Raw genomic sequence first — 18,373 nt, 5'->3', positions numbered from 1 at the left:
ATAAAAATTAAAAAATACCTTGAAGCCATACTTACTGTAAGCAAAGTGCTACACCACTGATTACCTGATGTGACATCTCAACAAATGTAATCTAAACTCATTCAAATTTCAACAAACATTAATATTAAGCACCAAAAACCATGACCTGACAAAAAAAATAAAGAAAATACAAAATGCTGTGAATACAAAGTGATATTTTTGCATAACAGAAAACACACAATGATTATAATTAAGCCTTAAAAGCACTTTTATTCAAGTTTTACGTAATGATTAACGAACACTGCACTGTCATAGGGATAACTCTTATATATCGCTATCATTAATAAATACTCCACTATAAATAACATCTTACACAATAAATATTGAGGTAAACTGATACAAGTCAAAACACGAGTGAATAACTCCCTGTTTGAATGCACTGAGGTTTTATTAAAATAGACTTGGTTTGGGAGATCAACAGAAGTTGTTGATTTCTTTCTTCATTTCCTGGAAAAAAAAAGACAAAAAGGAAAATTAAAAATGAGCATAAACATAAACCTGTAAACCTGCTGAATACACACAGAGAAAAAGAAGTTCTCACTGCAGTGTGAAAGTTGATATTTGTTTTACATCATTTGGTTTTTGCATACACATCACTGTTCACTCTAGTCAATTATAAAATAATAATGATAGCTAAACCAGAGCTTCCTGACAAGATACTTTTTTAAATGACCAAGACAACTGAGACTAATGATGAGAGAGGAAGGTTGCACTGACAACAAGCCACTTCATTTTATTTTCTGCCACCCAGCCTTCATCAATGTCACTGGTGACACACAGATGATCCATTTTGTGGTAATTAGCATTTTGCATCTGAGGGTGCTTTCACACCTGCCCTGTTTGGTTCGGTTCAATCCAGATCAAGTTCATTTGCCCCCTAAGTGCAGTTTGTTTGGTAAGGTGTGAACACACTAACTCAGGTGCACACCAAAACAACCGGACCGAGACCACCTCTTCAAGAAAGTCTTGGTCCGGTTGTTTTGGTGCGCACCTGAGTGAGTGTGTCCTTGATGTGTCCAGGCTTCCTGTTAGCCTGCATGATGTTATGCGTGTTATGCGTGACTAGTTAACAGGACGACGTTCAACTAATGTGATGCAAAGTTGTTATTTTGTCAGCCTGTAGCCAGCTTACTTAAAGGAGCTATATGTAAGAAATCTAAAGCAAATAGTCGTAAAATCCTCCTAATATGTCACAGAGACTAAGGAATAATGTTCATATAACATACTGATCTCACCGACAACAATAGTACAGCCAGAATATTCGCATTTAAAAAACATTTTTACATTCCGCAAATCATGTTTATGTTTTGAATTTGTGTTTTGGCCTGTTGTGCCACCCACCGCCGTCTACCAGTCAAGCAGTCAGTAGAGTCTCAGCATCAGTTACAGTTAGGACTGAGCTACAGCAGCACGGCAAGCAGCATTAGCAGCCGGCTCCTCCTCAGCTGTATCCCGGCAGCAGCATTAGCAGTGTCCCGGTACATAGCATTAGCAGCCGGCTCCTCCTCAGCTGTATCCCGGCAGCAGCGTTAGCAGTGTCCCGGTACATAGCATTAGCAGCCAGCTCCTCCTCCGCTGTATCCCGGCAGCAGCATTTGCAGTGTCCCGGTACATAGCATTAGCAGCCGGCTTCTCCTAAGCTGTATCCCGGCAGCAGTGTTAGCAGTGTCCCGGTACATAGCGTTAGCAGGCAGCTCCTCCTACGCTGTATCCCGGCAGCAGCATTAGCAGTGTCCCAGTACATAGCATTAGCAGCCGGCTTCTCCTAAGCTGTATCCTGGCAGCAGCATTAGCAGTGTCCCGGTACATAGCATTAGTAGCCGGCTTCTCCTCAGCTGTATCCTGGCAGCAGCGTTAGCAGCAGAGAAGCCGGACTTGCTCGAACGGTCCGCTGGAAAACCGAAGATCAAGGACACGGTGAGGCGGCCCTGCCACAGCAGCCGCCCCTGGGGAAACAAATCAGTCTCCAGCATGCCGCTGTCCAGCAACCTGTGCCGTAACCGTTCTGGCCACATTCTTACATACAGCGCCTTTAATGTTAGGCACTTTCTCGCCTTAGATGTAATGCGAGCTGAGCTGAGCTGCTTGCAGCATAGGTCCCATCCACAAGATTCAGCTCAACATCAAGCAAAACATTTGGGTTCGCAAACAAATGTTGTTAATTGTCATGAATGCATTTTTAATCACAAATTCAGTTTACTTGCAATAAATAATGCATTTTTTGATTGCAGCATCAAGAGTTTTTCTCTCAAATGTAATTGCAGTGTGAAAAAGTGAGCTGTAACCCTTGCCTGTTTGATTGCATTAATTGAGAAAATTACCTCCACATGTCCTCAGTGAATTCTGTGAGGACTTTGCTTTGCAAGACTTTGCATAAACATTCAAAAAAAAAAAAAAAACCCTTTCTGCCTTGGTGTGATGGTCCTACCTGAATGAGTTGTGTCTTGTTGTAGTTGTTTCTGTGTCTGTAGATGCACTGAGCCAGCAGAGCGTAGAGCTTCTCTAGCGGCTCCACCTCAGCGCCCTCTGTTTTAGTCACGGCTCTGCTGAGGAGATCCTGAAACACACAACAACACCACCTCTAAATACTTTTTAGAATCATTCAGCATGCTTTCAGTGATTCAAAGAGGTCGTGTGTTGTGCTCATTGACAGCTGTGTCCCAAACTGGAAAACCAAAGAGCCAAGCAGTTTTTGGGTGGCCAAAAATTAGGATATTATGATGTCATCTTTCATTGCCGCAGCAAGAATAGTGTTTAAAAAACTCTAATATGTCTTCATTTGACAAATGTTGAGCAAACAGCTGCTACCACAGCCTCCTTGTCAATTGACGGGACAGAAAAGCCACTACTTATTAGGACAATTTCCTCATTGTAACACACACATCATATACAGAAGGTGACATCTGACTGTGTAGTACTGTATACGTACTGTAATCGTACATTTATCCCCACAACCGCATGGACTCACCCTCAATTGGCTGTGATTGATGACCAGCGGTGGTGTTTCTACGTCGAGGATCTCCTCACATCTGTCTCTGCTGAACAGCTGCATTTGCTTCAAGGCGGCCATGTTGGCTCTTGTCTCACAGCTGTTACTCTCTTTTGAGGAGAGAGACATGGAGAGGAGGATGAGGCAGAGATTGGATTTACTCTTCAGTTTTAAAAGTAGCATTCAGGCTGTAGCTGATCAGCTTATGCCGTTTATAATGACTCTATCAGTTTGGGCAAAATTCAACCTACATTTTTCATTTCCACAACAGTAAGTCACCACAAGCATGAAGCTGGCGTCACACTGGACCAGAAGCTTACAGTAAGAGTGAACTGCAACATCGTCTGACCAGGAACCTTTGTTGCATGGTACCTCCCTCTTTCTACATTTTCTGTCTCCACTGTACGTTGTTATTTAGATGCAAGTGCTCTTCAAGGGGACCTATTGTGCTTTTTTTCAAATTTTCTGTCATATACATATATAACTGGCAGGAGGCCCTAGGGTAGACCCAAAACATGCTGGAGAGATTACATATCTCATCTGGCCTGGGAACACCTCGGGGTCCCCCAGGAAGAGCTGGAAAGTATCACTGGGGAGAGGGATGTCGGGAGTACTTTGCTCAGCCTGCTGCCCCGTGACCCAGCCTCGGATAAGCAGCTGCAAATGGATGAATGGATATATATGGTAAGGATGTTCAAATCAAAATTTCAAATCACATGTCCAATTGTGTTCAGAAGACTCTATTGGTAATTTTTCATAGTACACTGTTATAGTTATTCCCCAGGTGTAACGACAGTGCACAGACACCAGACACACTGACCAGTCAGAGCAGACTGGGCTTTTTCAGAGGGGAGGCTATACAGAGTGTTTCAGACAAAGGGTAAATACAGGTGTTCCAGGACAGACAGTATGAGGAAAAATAAAGCGTTTTATGAACATTAAAAAGGTTCCATGCGAAATTCAGGGCGTATGAGTTGTTTGCACACTGTACTCTACGTGGACGTGGATGAACCAGCGGCTAGCAGCAAGTGGTGCTAACACTGTAACAGTGCTGATAGTTCAAATGGAGGAGACCGGAGGGTGAGAGCTACGCTTCTGCGTCACCAGTGGGACACACACATGCACTCTTCTTAGCTAGGCTGGCTTAACACAGAAAATTACAGATAAACACGGATTACAACAAACACACACAGAGCAGTATGACTTCATTCTCTGCTCAGGACGCCATTACTCCACTATATCTTTACATAGTAAACAATGGTTTGCTGCTATATTAATGATCTGAATGTCACATACAGAACCTTACAAGTATGTAAACATTCATTCATTTGTTATCTGTAACTGCTTGCCTTGTTAAGGGCAGGGGTACACCCTGGACTATTACAGGGCTGACACATACAGACAGACAATCGTCCACGCTCACATTCACACCTACGGCCAATTTCAAGTCACCTATTAACCTGATCTGCATGTCTTTGGACTGTGGGAGAAAGCCGAGGTTGGGAGAAAACCAACTCTGCCATGTACTAGCAGAAACTCAAATAAGCAAAAAAGCCTTTGAAAGTAAAATGCCGTTTTTGTTCTTTTAATAAAAATTCATCGCATCTTGTCACTAGTTTTCCTAATAATCTTAAAAGTTAACGTGAAATTTGATTTATGAACATTTTTGGTTTTAAAAGGTTTGAGAACCTGTGGGTCGACCGCTCTGCTCCTAATGCACATCATCCTGTAAGTGAGTGTACTACTGGTGCTACCAGGTTAAAGGTCAAATGTGTAAGATTTAGTTGGATTTAGTGGCATCTAGTGGTGAGGATTTCAGAATGCAACCAGCTGAAACTTCTCTCGGCAAGAATTCCGTCAGTGTTCTTTGTTTAGGAACTTTTTACTGGACGCCAAATTTTCCGCAGAAGTCTCTTCCTCTCAAACAGACCAGGCAATTAAAACTGGTAAAAAGACTGAATAAAGCAGTTTCATGTTAAACAAAAATCTGTGTTTTTCCGATGCTTTCATTGCAGAAAGGCAGCAAACTACAGTAGCCCATACAAAAACACAAATGTTCCTATCTAGAGCCACTGTGTGATTTGTCCGTTCTGGGCTACTGTAAAAACATGCCGGTGCAACATGGGGATCTCTGTAGACATGAACCTTCTCCCTATATAGATATAAATGGCTCATTCTAAGGTAACAAAAATGCAATGACTATGAATTCCAGGTGATTATAAACTAAAGAAAACATACATATTATATTATATTCCATTTCTGCCAATATATCCCCCTAAATCCTAAATCCACACTGGACTGTTAAAGAGAGCTTAAGCCCTACATTAAAGTGTATTTGGACTAATCCAAACACTCTTTCGCTCTCCTCATGAATCATCTGAACTGTATATTTCCTTAGATACCAGTGAAGCTGCTGGCTCAATGCCCAGACTTTTGCAGAGTCTGACGCTTTGGCCTGTTGAAGCTTGTTGAGCAACAGCAGAAGCAGAGGCAGTCGTCTTACTTTCACTCCCTTTTACACACTCTCCATCTGCAGTGATGTGAAGGTGCAGCAGCGAAGCTTGGCCGCAGTCTGGCAAAGACCAGTTAGTAGAGTAAGGCCCTCATACACTGCCATGGCGCTTTCTGACATATACAGACCTATTTTGCTCAAACGAACCCCGTTCACCTTCGTTTTCAGGTTCGGGGGAATCTTTGAGGTCCGGGCTTGAAGCCTCAGCCTCCTTGTGGAGACGATGTCTGCAGGCTCAGGATGGTGGTACCCGTTCATTCTATTTTGGATATCTGAGACACTGTTTATGTTGTGGTGAAACCCATTCAGGGTGGCTGTCAGGTGCTCCCTGTCACTGCTCTCTGACGAGGTCGATGAGCTATTCACCACTCTCATGTTCTCCTCTAGGCCGGACTCAGAGCTGTCCCTGCTGGATGTGTAGGAAGAGGAGGACGAGGCAGGGCTCGTTGGCTTCTTTTTCTTGGTTTTCTTAATGACGCCGGTGCTCCACTTTGATTTTTTTGGCCGTTTATAACGTTTTTTCTTGCAAGCTGCAAAGAGAAGTGAGTGGAGGGGGGGGGGGGGGGGGCGAGAGAGAGGGTCATTAGAAAGAGCAGGTAGTTAAGGCCAGAGGACGCTGAGAATAATCAAACCTCCTCTTCTCTCCACTTGATCTCCCCATCTTCTTCTCTTGACTTTTCATCTGCACTCTCCCTCTGCTGAAGCTGCCTCTTCCTCTCTCCTCCTCGGCTCTTTCACTCTGAGGCTTTGATGTTTTAACAAAGACTCTGCAGCTTCATGTCCTTGGAGCTTTACTTCACCTTCAATTTCACTTTTGTTGGATGAAAACTGAACTTTTTATTGCAACACAGCAGCTATCAATGCTAACAATATATACAATCTTTTAAATTCAAAATTATTCAAAAAATGAGACATTTGATAAAGCCACCCAGGCCGTCCTAACACAAGATTTAAAAAGAAAATCCTCAAGTCAGAAATTTAGGCAATCATTTAAAGAGGAAAAGTCTAACATTCTATCAAACTTTTCTATTGTCATTTTTCTACATTCAGACAGTCTGAAAGCTCTTGGCTTTCTTCCACTTGGCCAAAAATTTAATACTGGTGAGGTAAAATGTTCAATCTTTGTAAATATTCATTCAAGTTTTTCTAACTTTTTCTTGGCCAGAAATAATAAACTTTACTGACACTGAGTCTAAAGAATAAAGTACTTTTCTTTCAAAAATAGATCCTACATGTAATGAAATTAAACTGCATTTTGGGGCTCCATATTTGTAGAGAAAACTACCAAGGACACTTCTTGCTAAGGTTTTTGATTATTTTCAATAACATAATCATCCATGCTTCATTACTACATGTTGACGCTTGAATGGGAGGAAATAAGTTGCCCTAGTGCTGTACTTTCTCACCTTTACACATCACTAAAAAAACAGAGCTTATTCCATTTATCTTTCAAGAAGACAAACACACTTCCTCCTTAATAATGCACTTACGTTGAGGGCTGTTTGTGGTGAAGACACCATTAGCCTCCTCTAGGTAGGCCTCAGTCCCACAGGAAGCTGAAAGTAAAAAATAAAAGTCTTAGTTTGTAGTTAAGAGGTTGGTATGAGTAGCAGCTCACTGGGGTCTTAACTTTTCCCTCAGTGAATTTCAGACACATCTGTGTCAAACATCTTGGCTCTCGTCAAAGAAACAAACATACGACAGAAAACTTGGCGTGTGTTCATTTCCAGCAAAGCTCTGCATTTATCAGTATGGCCATGAGCACAGGTTAGGATTGCATCTCAAGTCAGTTCTCACATCATGTACACAAGTTTGAGTCAGCGTGGACTGCTGGGGCATCAAAGTAAATCTGGCTGAGTTGGAGATTTATTAGACCATATTCTGACTGACATTTAAGTATGTGCAGCCACATATTAGTAGCTTAAAACTGCATAGTCACCACATGGATGTATGCCTTCTATCACAGCTGGCAGTCATCTGGCTCTGTGGGACTGACTGCAGGATGGCCAAAGACTGGACACCACCTACTGTCACTGTCGTGATTTCATGCTGTTGTCCTGTTTGTTTTTATGTTGCTATGTCACCCTGTGTTGGGTTGGCTGGGTCTCACTTGCAAAAGAGGTTTTAATCTCAAAGTGACTTTCTAGGTATATGCTGCTTTTGCTGCAGCTAAGAAACAAACAAACAAACAGAAGAAAAGAGACAGAAGTGAAGAAGAAGCAGTTTCAGAAAGTTTCACCTCTCTTGATGCGCGACTCTTTGATCTCCTCACAAGCTCTCACAAAGTCCTCGTCCAGCTCGTCTCTGATGATGGCATGCAGCATGTCCCTCAGCGTGAACGCACAGTGACGGATGCGGCGGTCTGACACACACACACACACACACACACACACACACACACAGTTACACATAGGTAGTAATATACTTTTTACTAGTTAAAAGAAACAATTTGTCTTGTATACCATTGAAGATATTAATTCCTATATCCTCATATACAGTATTTTATAGTAAAGTGTAAGAAACAATACCAAAAAATAAAAAGCTCTCTAAATGAATTAGTTCTTTGTCTATAAATGTCAGAAAGTTGTGAAAAAAAATTCAATCAGTGTTTCCCAAAGGCCATGACAACGTCCTCAAATGTTTTCAGTTTACATTAAAGAAGAGGAAAGAAACCAGAAAATATTCACATGTATAAAGCTAGCATCAATTGTGACTTTTTTTGGTTAAGAAATTACTCAAACCAATTAATCAATTGTCAGATTAGACCGTGATTCATTTAATTGTTGACCACTAATCGATTAATTGTTGCAGCTTTATTGTCATAATGAGGAATTATTTTTTTAACTGCTGATTTGTGTTTATTATACACTGTAGTAATGCAACCAATGAATATTTTATTTTTTGCTTAATCTATGATATTAGAATTTTTTTGATTAGTTGATGAATCTTTTAGTACACTGGACATCACAAAACAGTCAAAAAATTCCTGTCACAATTTTTCAAAGCCTAACATGATGTCTTCAAATGTCTTCATTTGTCTGACCAACAGTCCCGAACTCAAAAATATTCAATTTACAATTTGACAATACGCAATACAAAACCAAAAAAAAAAAAAAGCAGCAAATTCTCACATTTAAGAGGGTAGAATTGGGGAATATTTGGAATTCTTGCAATATAATTAACCCAAATGATTAATTGATTATCAAAACTGTAGAGGATTAATTTTCTTTTGATCAACTAATTGACAAATCAGTCATTTAATTCAGCTTTAAGATACGACTGCTTATTTATTCACCACAGGGAGCAGGTTCCAATCCAGGTTATTTTAGCTGTAAGACCCACTTCTCTCACCTGACACAGTGAGGGAGGCTCAAAGAGAGATTTTCTGATTATATATTTTTTTTCCAGAAAATAAAACCTGCTGATTTCACAGTGAACTGGACACAATGACTACAGTGAAAATGTCAGACTGTCAGCAGTTCTGCTTTATGAAATGAGTGGATGTGATGAATGAAATCAATGCAGCATCAGAGCTTTCACCTGGAATTACCTATTCAGGGTGAGACAGTGAAAATGTGGAGAATAAAAAAATCAAGATGAACTCTTCAGTGGAAGGGGAAAGAGAAGTCATACACATTTCTAAAAAATCACAGGTAATATTCGGTCATTTTGAATAAAGTTTTGAAAAATACTTGCCATGCTGATTACTGTCATGGTGGCTAAATCGCTCCCGTACACATGCCTCCTGTATTAACTGAAAATTATTTTGGGCCTTTTGGAAAAAGTATGGATGCTCATTGCTCACCCATGGGGTCACTGTCAGGGTTGTATGCGAGGGCATTCTGCCAGATGAGGTCTGCATCTGCCATGAACTGGCCGATAGTGACGTACTTCTCCTGGTCGATGTTTGTCAGCAGTGTTGAGAGGTCCATGGGCACATCGACCACCAGCATGTAGTCTGGGACCTGGATGGAGATGGGGGAGAGGAGACGTAGGCAGAGGGAAGGAAGAAAGGAAAGAAGGAAAGGTCAGAAGGAAGGACAGAAAGAGAATGGGATGGAGGGAGAGGGAGAGGGAGAGGGAGAGGTGATATGAGGACTGACTGTTGTTAAAAATCAAAGGAGGAAGTGTACAATCATGCTGAAGGTACTCAACTTTCCTCCAGAAGTCTGCCTGAATATTTCATCAACATGGCAAAAGTTTCTGCTGACAGTGTGATGCTGCTCATGAATCTAGAGTTAAACTTACATACTGTACCGTTGGTATTGGTCATTATTCTGCTCTATTTCCTGTGTGCATTAGAGTCAATCTAGCCTTATTTATGGATGCAAATTGACCATTTATATAATAGTTAATCACCGCGTGTTACACTGAAGTCTTGAAAAAAACTTTAACTATCACATCTCCCCAGCGAACACATAATCCAAAAAGGGGAACAGTCTTCATGAATTGGAGTAATCAGAATTAATGTTTAACAATAGAAAAACCACACCAAAATATCTCTTTACAAACTCTCACACAACTCATGCAGTGTAATCCAGGTCCCAGTTATCTAGTCATATGCTCAGTGCTTCTCAAACACACATTTTTGCAAAAATTATTTTTGCTGAAATATTTTAATTGGCTTTGTTAGACTAGAGTAAATTGTTTTTTGGTATTGTGGTTTGATTAGAACTGGGAAATATATGGATATTAATAATAATAATTATAATAATACATTTTGAGGGGCAGGATTGGTCTGAGCTCTTCTAAATGTATTAAATGCAATTAAGAAGTTGGCAGGCATGCACATTTTATACTTTTTTATATTCACTGCTCTGCTTTTCTCATTAGGTTGACTAAATAAAATCCACTCACCTCCACTATGTCGACTGGTTTGGTGAAGGTCTTGAAGCGTCGGTCTAGAATCAGACGCTCAGTGATGTTACGCAGGAAGTGGCGGAGCTCCCGCAACACGTCCTCCTCCTCCTCCTCCAGGCGGAGGAGTTCCTCCTCAGGCAGCTGGCGGGGGGGAGGCGGGGGAGCCAGCGGGAGGATCTCCGTGGCCTGAGTCACTGAGAAGTGGAAGAGGTCAAAAATATCATTAAAAAATATCAATGCTTTACTGTAAAATCAATGTGATGGTTAAATCCTCTAATACTCTGGTAAAAGCACCCAAACAAGTTGGAGTCACAGACATGCTCTGTTCTTTGAGGGTGGAGCCTCAGCCGCCTGGTTCAGAATGAGGTCCTGGAAGAAGTCGGTCCTTTCCTGCAGGGTGGGGACACTGATGGTGTAAACCTCTCCATACTCCTCCCGAAACAGAGAGTGAATCTGAAGATAGACACAAGTCACCTCAAAAAGGCTGAAAAAGCAGCTTCCATCTGATGCCATAAATGTGAGAGGAGAATGGAAAACATTCTGTATTATTTCAGACCAGCTGCTCACCTCTGGGTCCAGCTGCTGACGGGGGACACTGCAGGTGGCTAGGAGAAGGATGGGGGAGAGGGAGGGGATGCTGTCCAGCAGGCTGAGGAAGGAGGCTCTTAATGAGGACCCCGCAGTCTCCCACCACTGCTGGATGTGTGGCATGTAGAGGACGCTGGGAGACGTTCGCCTGGCCTCGCAGAACACCTGAGAAGGCAGAGAACTTTATGTTGTTTACTTCCTCTAAAATACATTTTTATGTTTTGTTCTGTTGGTTTTCTGTAATTCAAATTGAAAAACATAAAACCAGGATTTACAAAAGTATCAGACACTTTTACGGCTAGTAAGACCTTTTTAAGATCATTTCTAACCAAATTTAAGAATGATTCTTGGATAAAATGTTATCTTTTTCTCATTCAAGCACTGCAGATAAATATAATGGTAAATTGTATATAGATGCAGTCCCATGCAGAGGAAGGTTTTATGTAGCAATATGGATATCATGGTGAGTTTAATTTTGCCAACAAGTTAGTACAAGTATAAAGTAAAGATTTAGGTTCAGTGGTAGGTTTAAAGATTTGTAAAATCAGAAATATGGACTTTCACGCCAAAGTGCTTGACTCATTTTGACAAAAAGAACTTAAAAGATCGATAAATGAAATTAGATAAAGTGTTTGTGGGAATTAGGACCTCACAAATTAATGAATTAAGACTATTCAATTACTTTTAAGGCCTAATGTGTTTTTAAAGATATTTTTTGGGGGGCGTTTTTGCCTTTAATTGATAGGACAGGTAAGTGTGAAGGGGGGAGAGAGAGGGAATGACATGCAGCAAAGGGCCACAAGCTGGAGTCGAACCCGGGCCGCTGCGGCAACAGCCTTGTACATGGGGCGCCTGCTCTACCCACTAAGCCACCGACGCCCCAGAATTTTCTAATTTAAGAAATTATAAGACTTTAAGGACCTGCAGACAGAAACTAATCATAACAAAGCATAATCATAAATCTTATGCAGTTGCCTGTCATCACCACCAGATGTCACTGAAGGATCTAGGGAGATGTTCAACCCCACCTTTAACCTAATTTTATACACCTATCAGCCAAAATTTTAAAACCACTGGCAACTGAAGTGAGTAACTTTGATCATTTCATTACAGTGCAATGTTCTGCTGAGAAACCTTTGGTCATGGCATTCATGAGGATGCCACTTCATGGGCTTCACCCACCCAAACACTGTTGCAGACCAAGTAAACCCCCCTCATGGCAACAACACTTAGCGATGGCAGTGGCCCCTCAACAGGACAACGCATCATGTCACACCACAAAAAACTGTTCAGGAATGGCCCGGGGAATGCGACAAAGTGCTCAAGACATCAACCTGGCTTCCAAATTCCCCAGATCCCAGTCTGATTGGGCATCTGTGGGATGTGCTGGTACCCCAAAGGTACCCCTAATCCACAGTGGGGCCTCCTCGTATCGAATTGGTTCTGACCTGCTGAGGCATAGACAGGACCTCGAGAGGTGTCCTGGGGTATCTGGCACCAGGGCATTGGCGGAGGATCCTTTGAATCCTGTGGATTGTGAGGTGGGGTACGGGGTGGGCCATCGTAAGTGTTGTTGCCATGAGCAGGGGTTACTTAGTCTGCAACAGTGTTTGGGTGGGTGGAGCCCATCAAGTACCATCCTCATGAATGCCATGACCAAAGGTTTCTCAGCAGAACATTGCATTGTAACGAAATGATCAAAGTTACTCACTTCACTCGCCAGTAGTTTTAATGATTTGGCTGATCGGTGTATGTGAAATGAGTGCAGGAGTGCTTGGACATTCAACTCAGCTTGCTCAACTTAGAACCAAAGTAAGACAAGAACACAGGACAAGACACATGTCCCCATATGTATTGTGAACTCTTTCTACTGGGTGAACTGGTTTTTCTCTTGTTTAGGACTAATAAAACCTCCTGTCTGGTTACAGCGGCTCATTTTCAGTCAGCATACTCAGTGGAGTGTCTGCTGAGGAGTCACCTGGGCACAGGCTTCCTCCGGGGAGGTGCTGCTGACTCCAAACAGCACAGCAGAGTCCAGGCTGTGGACGGTGAAGCGCTCCAGAGCGTGCAGAAGCGCAGGAGCCAGGTGAGAGGTTTGACCTCCACCAGGACGACCCGCAAGAAGCATCCTGGGACGGTGAGACGTTGGGTGTTTGACTGCACTCCTGCAGGATGGAACGAAAGGAGTGAGACACAAAATAAAGGGAAAGGCAAAAGAGAAACGGCATTTTAACAAATATGGTTCAGGAAAAATAAGAGAAAAAAAGGGAGAGGTAGAGTCAGTAAAGAAAAAAGGGACTGCAAATGAATCAAGTATCAAAGATGTGAGAGAAGTACTATCTGCTGCCAGAAATGAGATAAACTCCAGGAACTCTTTAACAAGAGCTCTGTTGTAAAGAAATTTTTTAATTCAGATTCAAAGCTTCAAAATTCTAAATTATTTTACCTCAAATGAGCCTAATTCTACTGACTAATAATTTTATCAAGAATATTTATAAAATGTGTATTTCATGAAGACATTTGAGGTGCTGATGAGACGCACCTGGCAAAGTGCAGGAAGTTTGTGCTCTTGGATGTGGCAGGTGTGGAGATGCTGGATGTGCCAGGGCCCTCATCTCCTCCATACATCAGGCCATCGTCAAGGATGCCAGAGGTCAGGTCTGACAAGCAGAAAACAGATATTAAAGATATGATACTTAATCAGGACTGCAGCAGGAGCGCCTTCAGCTTTCAGCTCACTCACCTGGCTCCCTTTTCCTCTTCATCCCCTGCTCAGCGTGAGGGAACAACCTCTGCAGAGCCTCCAGGATGTCATGCAGGGTGGCGGCCAGCAGCGGCTGAACCACAGGTGACAGGGGTTTGGCGGGCGAAGCAATGGAGCGGTGGGAGGCTGGTGACATCTTCCTCATGGCTGCCACAAAGTCGCAGCTGCTGACTTCGATGGAGGAGACATCTAGCAGGAGTTTCTGCGAAGTGGCATAGATCTGCGGGTAGCGACGACGCAAAGCGCACAGTGCCGCCTCAGTGCACACTGCCCTGATGTCAGCACCGCAGTAACCTGAGAAACCGGAGGTCAGTTGACTAGCAAAGTAATTATGTATCATTTATTAGGCCATTTGTCTCATTTCTGTTCTGTCAACCTGGTAGTAAAAATAATTTCAGATTTATAATCTGCTGTCTTTTTATAAAGAACATCCCTCTTCTCAAACTTGTAGGCTATGAGATATGATTGCTCTTTTTTTTTTGTTTTATCTAATGTATCTACAGTGTTAAATATTGGTTATAGTAAATCTCCTCATTTGGTGGGATGAAGCTGTCTTTCTTACCAACACATTTTTCAGCCAGCTCATCCAGGAAGTCCTCAGACGGACGGGGTTTCCATTGCCTGGTGTGAATTTTCAGAATCTCTTTACGAGACTGGAACACAAACCAAATAAAACTATCAGCTGGTATTTAGTCTCTATGTCAGTTTCAACAACAGTCTGGAACCAAAATCAGGAAATAAAGTGCAACAACGGAATTAGGCTCTAAGAATTACATTTCAAATGTGTGAGAATTGAAGTGTGGACAAGGACACTGAATTATGTAATGTGTACATAGCTTTTTCTTTAAAAAAAAAAAACCCATTATTACAAAGTGCACAGTTAGATATTGTGATACAAATAAAGAAAGATGTCACCTCTCTGTCAGGCAGTCCAAAGAGGAACTCCCTGTCGAAGCGTCCAGGCCTTCGCAGCGCTGGGTCAATGGAGTCCAGCCGGTTTGTTGCTCCAATCACCACGACTTCCCCTCGACTGTCCAAGCCGTCCATTAGAGCCAGGAGGGTCGACACAATGGAACTGCAGAAGACAAAAAAACAAACTCTCTGCCTTTATAATGTCCGGTTTCACCATTCGCTGTTGGGAACTAAAGAACAGCTGATTCAGGGGAAAGACCACAGGTTGTCAAACATTTAAGTGAGGAGTTAACAGACCAAAATTTAAAAAGTACTTCTGCATGTTTGCTGGAGTTTGTTGAGTTGGTTTGTTCTGACCTGTGTATCTGCTCCTGTCTGCTTGATCGGACTGGAGCCAGGCCATCGATCTCGTCAAAGAAGATGATGGACGGACGCATCTGACACGCCTGAAGGTATCATAGGGTTTTAAGTATTTTACAGTTACTGATCAATTACAGGGTTGAGTAACATTGTGACTCAGAAAATAGGTTAACATTATTGAATGTCTGGGGTACATTATGGTTCATAATTGCACCTTTAGGAAAAAAACACTGTAAGACATTTTCAAAAACAGACTATTTAAACTCCAGAACTCCAGGGACAAACTCTGACATCTGTTAAGTCTTTGCAGGTACTGAAATCTAGAGCCATAATGACAAAGCATCAGAGTTCCAGTAGATGTCTGAAAACACAGAGGACAGGGCTGTTGTCTGCAACTGACCAGCAGGGGACAGCACGAGCACATCAGTTGTGTTTCAGTGTGTTTGCATGACAGTCACCTGCTCAAACAGCAGCCGCAGCTGCCGCTCGGACTCGCCCACCCATTTGCTGAGGCAGTCGGCTCCCTTCCTCATGAAGAAGGCCACCCTCCTGTTGCCATGGCTACACTCGTTGGCCAGTGCCCTGGCAACAAGTGTCTTCCCCGTCCCAGGAGGTCCATAAAACAGACAACCTCTGGAGAAGAGACAGACAAGAAAATCTTCGATTAATCTTCTTAAATTTAGGATAAAAGTCCACTGATGTCTGTCTGTCTGTTTCTCTGCCTTATTGCAATAGATATGTTTTTGCATGTTTTGTTTCAACAGGAAACAGTTTACTGTTTACTTTTTAAAAAACACAAAGTTTGATAATCTCCATACATTTACTGATGTGGCTCAGCTGCGTAAACAGTCAACACAAGCTGAGAGCTGACTGTAAGTTAAACTGTCAGAAAGCCACATATTACATATTACAGAACTGTCTCATTAATATAACTGAATGTTTTAAAGCTTGTGTTTTTTAATTTATGTTTAGATTTTAATCAGGGAATCTTTTTTATGTCAAAAACAATGGCACACAGGAACAGTGACATCCTTGAGACTTGTTTTTTATCAGGTATTTTGCAACAGGTGCGACTCAGCCAATCACAACCAAGGACTTTGACTGTCTAATATATTATATTAATATCACATTGGTTTGAAGTGGTTTGGACCTTAACAAATGCTCCACAGAACAAACGCATACAACTTATTTTCAATATTCATCTAATAAACACATAATGTTCACATTTTTTATTTAAATAGATAAATATATCAATATTGTTTTATTGATTACTTTTTATGTTTTCTTTTTTCATTTCAGCTTTACCTAAATTAGTGATGTGAATTTATTCACAGCCTTGGACAGGTTCACAACGCAACTGTAAGTGGGCTGTGTAGTAGAATGTATCTGACCTCTGTGAACATCTGAGTCATCTGTATGTGTGTTTATGTCACCTGGGAGGCTGAATCTTGAAGTTGTCAAATACTTCGGGGTAGAGAAGCGGGAAGACGACCATCTCCTTCAGAGCTGAGATGTGGCCTGACAGACCTCCGATGCTGTCAAACCCCACCTGAGGAGAGAAAGAAAGGAGGGAAGGAAATAGGATGAGAGAGGATGGTGCCATAATGAGATTTCTCTCTAAAGCACTGGTGCAGATCGGCGCATCAAAACAGCCACCCGTATTATTTTCAATTTACAACACTAGACTTGCAACACCTGGACAGGCATTGGCCCTCACTGACATGCTGTTTCACCACAATTCACGCTGTTTTCCTGTTTCAAGCCTCCCCACCCCTAAATTAAATGCCTAAAATAAATTTTTTCAACCGCTCTCTCTCTGCTTGCACATACCGGCTGCCATAGCAGCTCTTCTTCTGTGCTCCCGCTGCTAAACTCCTCTCCTCGCCATGGATGTATAAAGAGAATTCTGTTTTTGTCTCTCATGTGCGTCAAAGAATGGATGAGGAGAGACTAGTTGAGGTTGAGATATGTCCCAAGCTCTACAACCCACAATCCCATCATTATAAAGACAACGGCAAAAAATGATACTGCCTGGCAAGTCATCACTGGATATCGGCTCTTTAGGTGAGAAATCAAGTTTAATTAGTGGCTGTCCACACATAACGTGCGTGTCACATGACACACTGCGGCGGCACCAGTGTGTTTTCAGCTTAAATCTCCACAGTGTTACATGGGAGAGTAAAGGTTGCCAGAGGCTGCTCACTGATAGTTTCATTGTTTGAACACAACATGTCTGAACTCACCGACTGGTCAATGGCCACTGGATCAGTGTCTGCCAAACCTGCTCCTGTGTTCATCTTGCCTCTGCGGGTCCCCAGACGATGATCTGTGCGCAGGCTGAGCGGCCAACAGCTGGCAAGAAGAACCAAAACAAAAACACATTTAAAACATGACTAACAGATTGAGAGAAATTTAGCCTTTCCTGAAAAGCCATCATGTATTTACAGTTCAAAAACTGAGAGCAAACACCAATGACGGCTCAGCGAGTAGCACATTCATGTTGTTGCCCTCAGCAAGGAGCTTCATCATCTACCTACTGACCTTCCAGGGACTTTTTCAACGTTGTGTACTTCATCGTCAGAGTCGGTGTCTTCATCAGACTGATCTAACAACACACTGTTAGTGGGTCTGGAGGATGAAAGGAAAAGAAACAAGGAGACAGGACACAGAGGTAAAGGACTCTGAAAGTAGTTGTTGTTTTGGTGGAATTAAATTGTTAAATTAATGGTATCTTTCTTAGGCTGCATCCCCCCATAGCATTAAATATTTTAGTCAACACTGACATGTGAGTGAGTGAGTCAACTCAGACAAGAGAGACACCAGATCAATTTTCAGCTGGTGTATTAACTTTGCATTTCTTAATTTCAAAGCAACAAATAAACCAAATCAGACTGGTTTATTGTCAAGTAGGTTTTCACATGAATTTGGTTTGGAGTATTAGCGCATAACATAAACATATTATGAGAAAATGAAATTACAATAAAAGCAAATTTTGCAAAAAAACAAAAAACAAACATGAAACATCAAAAAAGACTAGAAGAAAATTATGATAAAAGTATGTACTTTAAAAATATGTACAATATATCTGAATAAACCATGTTATGACTTGATCAACGCTGAATTTCTATTGGTTATGAGGTGAAAAAATTGTCTCATAATGTGAAGCCATTACACTTGGTATATTCTGACAATAAAAATAAAAAAGGAACCAAATGTGACTGGAACACATCATCATTTAAAGCTTTTCTAATGCTGAACTGTTTGTGTTGCAGGTACATAGTTGCAAAATGTAACATTGCTTCAGGTTTTTTAATATTAATTTGTACTTTGTAGTGACAATTGATCATTT

General features: G+C 41.7%; 1 protein-coding gene across 8 annotated transcripts in view; it reads right to left on the bottom strand.

Annotated features, from left to right (window-relative positions):
• Positions 1 to 229: 229 nt before the first annotated feature.
• Positions 230 to 18,373, bottom strand: part of LOC117263790 (ATPase family AAA domain-containing protein 2-like) — a 40,543-nt gene continuing 22,399 nt past the window's right edge. For 4 of the 8 annotated variants that reach the window (XM_033637439.2, XM_078176037.1, XM_078176038.1 and 1 more), the window contains 20 exons: positions 17,566 to 17,652; positions 17,268 to 17,376; positions 16,458 to 16,573; positions 15,483 to 15,657; positions 15,022 to 15,110; positions 14,668 to 14,827; positions 14,315 to 14,405; positions 13,732 to 14,046; positions 13,531 to 13,648; positions 12,967 to 13,153; positions 10,968 to 11,153; positions 10,718 to 10,853; positions 10,398 to 10,594; positions 9,346 to 9,505; positions 7,780 to 7,902; positions 7,031 to 7,096; positions 5,669 to 6,070; positions 3,008 to 3,138; positions 2,468 to 2,596; positions 230 to 486 (listed from right to left, as the gene is read on the bottom strand). In XM_033637439.2, coding sequence (XP_033493330.1) covers positions 454 to 486; positions 2,468 to 2,596; positions 3,008 to 3,138; positions 5,669 to 6,070; positions 7,031 to 7,096; positions 7,780 to 7,902; positions 9,346 to 9,505; positions 10,398 to 10,594; positions 10,718 to 10,853; positions 10,968 to 11,153; positions 12,967 to 13,153; positions 13,531 to 13,648; positions 13,732 to 14,046; positions 14,315 to 14,405; positions 14,668 to 14,827; positions 15,022 to 15,110; positions 15,483 to 15,657; positions 16,458 to 16,573; positions 17,268 to 17,376; positions 17,566 to 17,652 — 3,010 coding nt within the window. In that variant the 3' untranslated portion in view covers positions 230 to 453. The other 4 variants (XM_033637440.2, XR_004502209.2, XR_004502210.2 and 1 more) reach the window with 4 other exon arrangements.

The sequence above is a fragment of the Epinephelus lanceolatus genome, chromosome 16 (assembly GCF_041903045.1).
Source record: "Epinephelus lanceolatus isolate andai-2023 chromosome 16, ASM4190304v1, whole genome shotgun sequence".
NCBI lineage: Eukaryota > Metazoa > Chordata > Actinopteri > Perciformes > Serranidae > Epinephelus > Epinephelus lanceolatus.
This window is presented reverse-complemented; position numbering and strand designations above follow the sequence as displayed.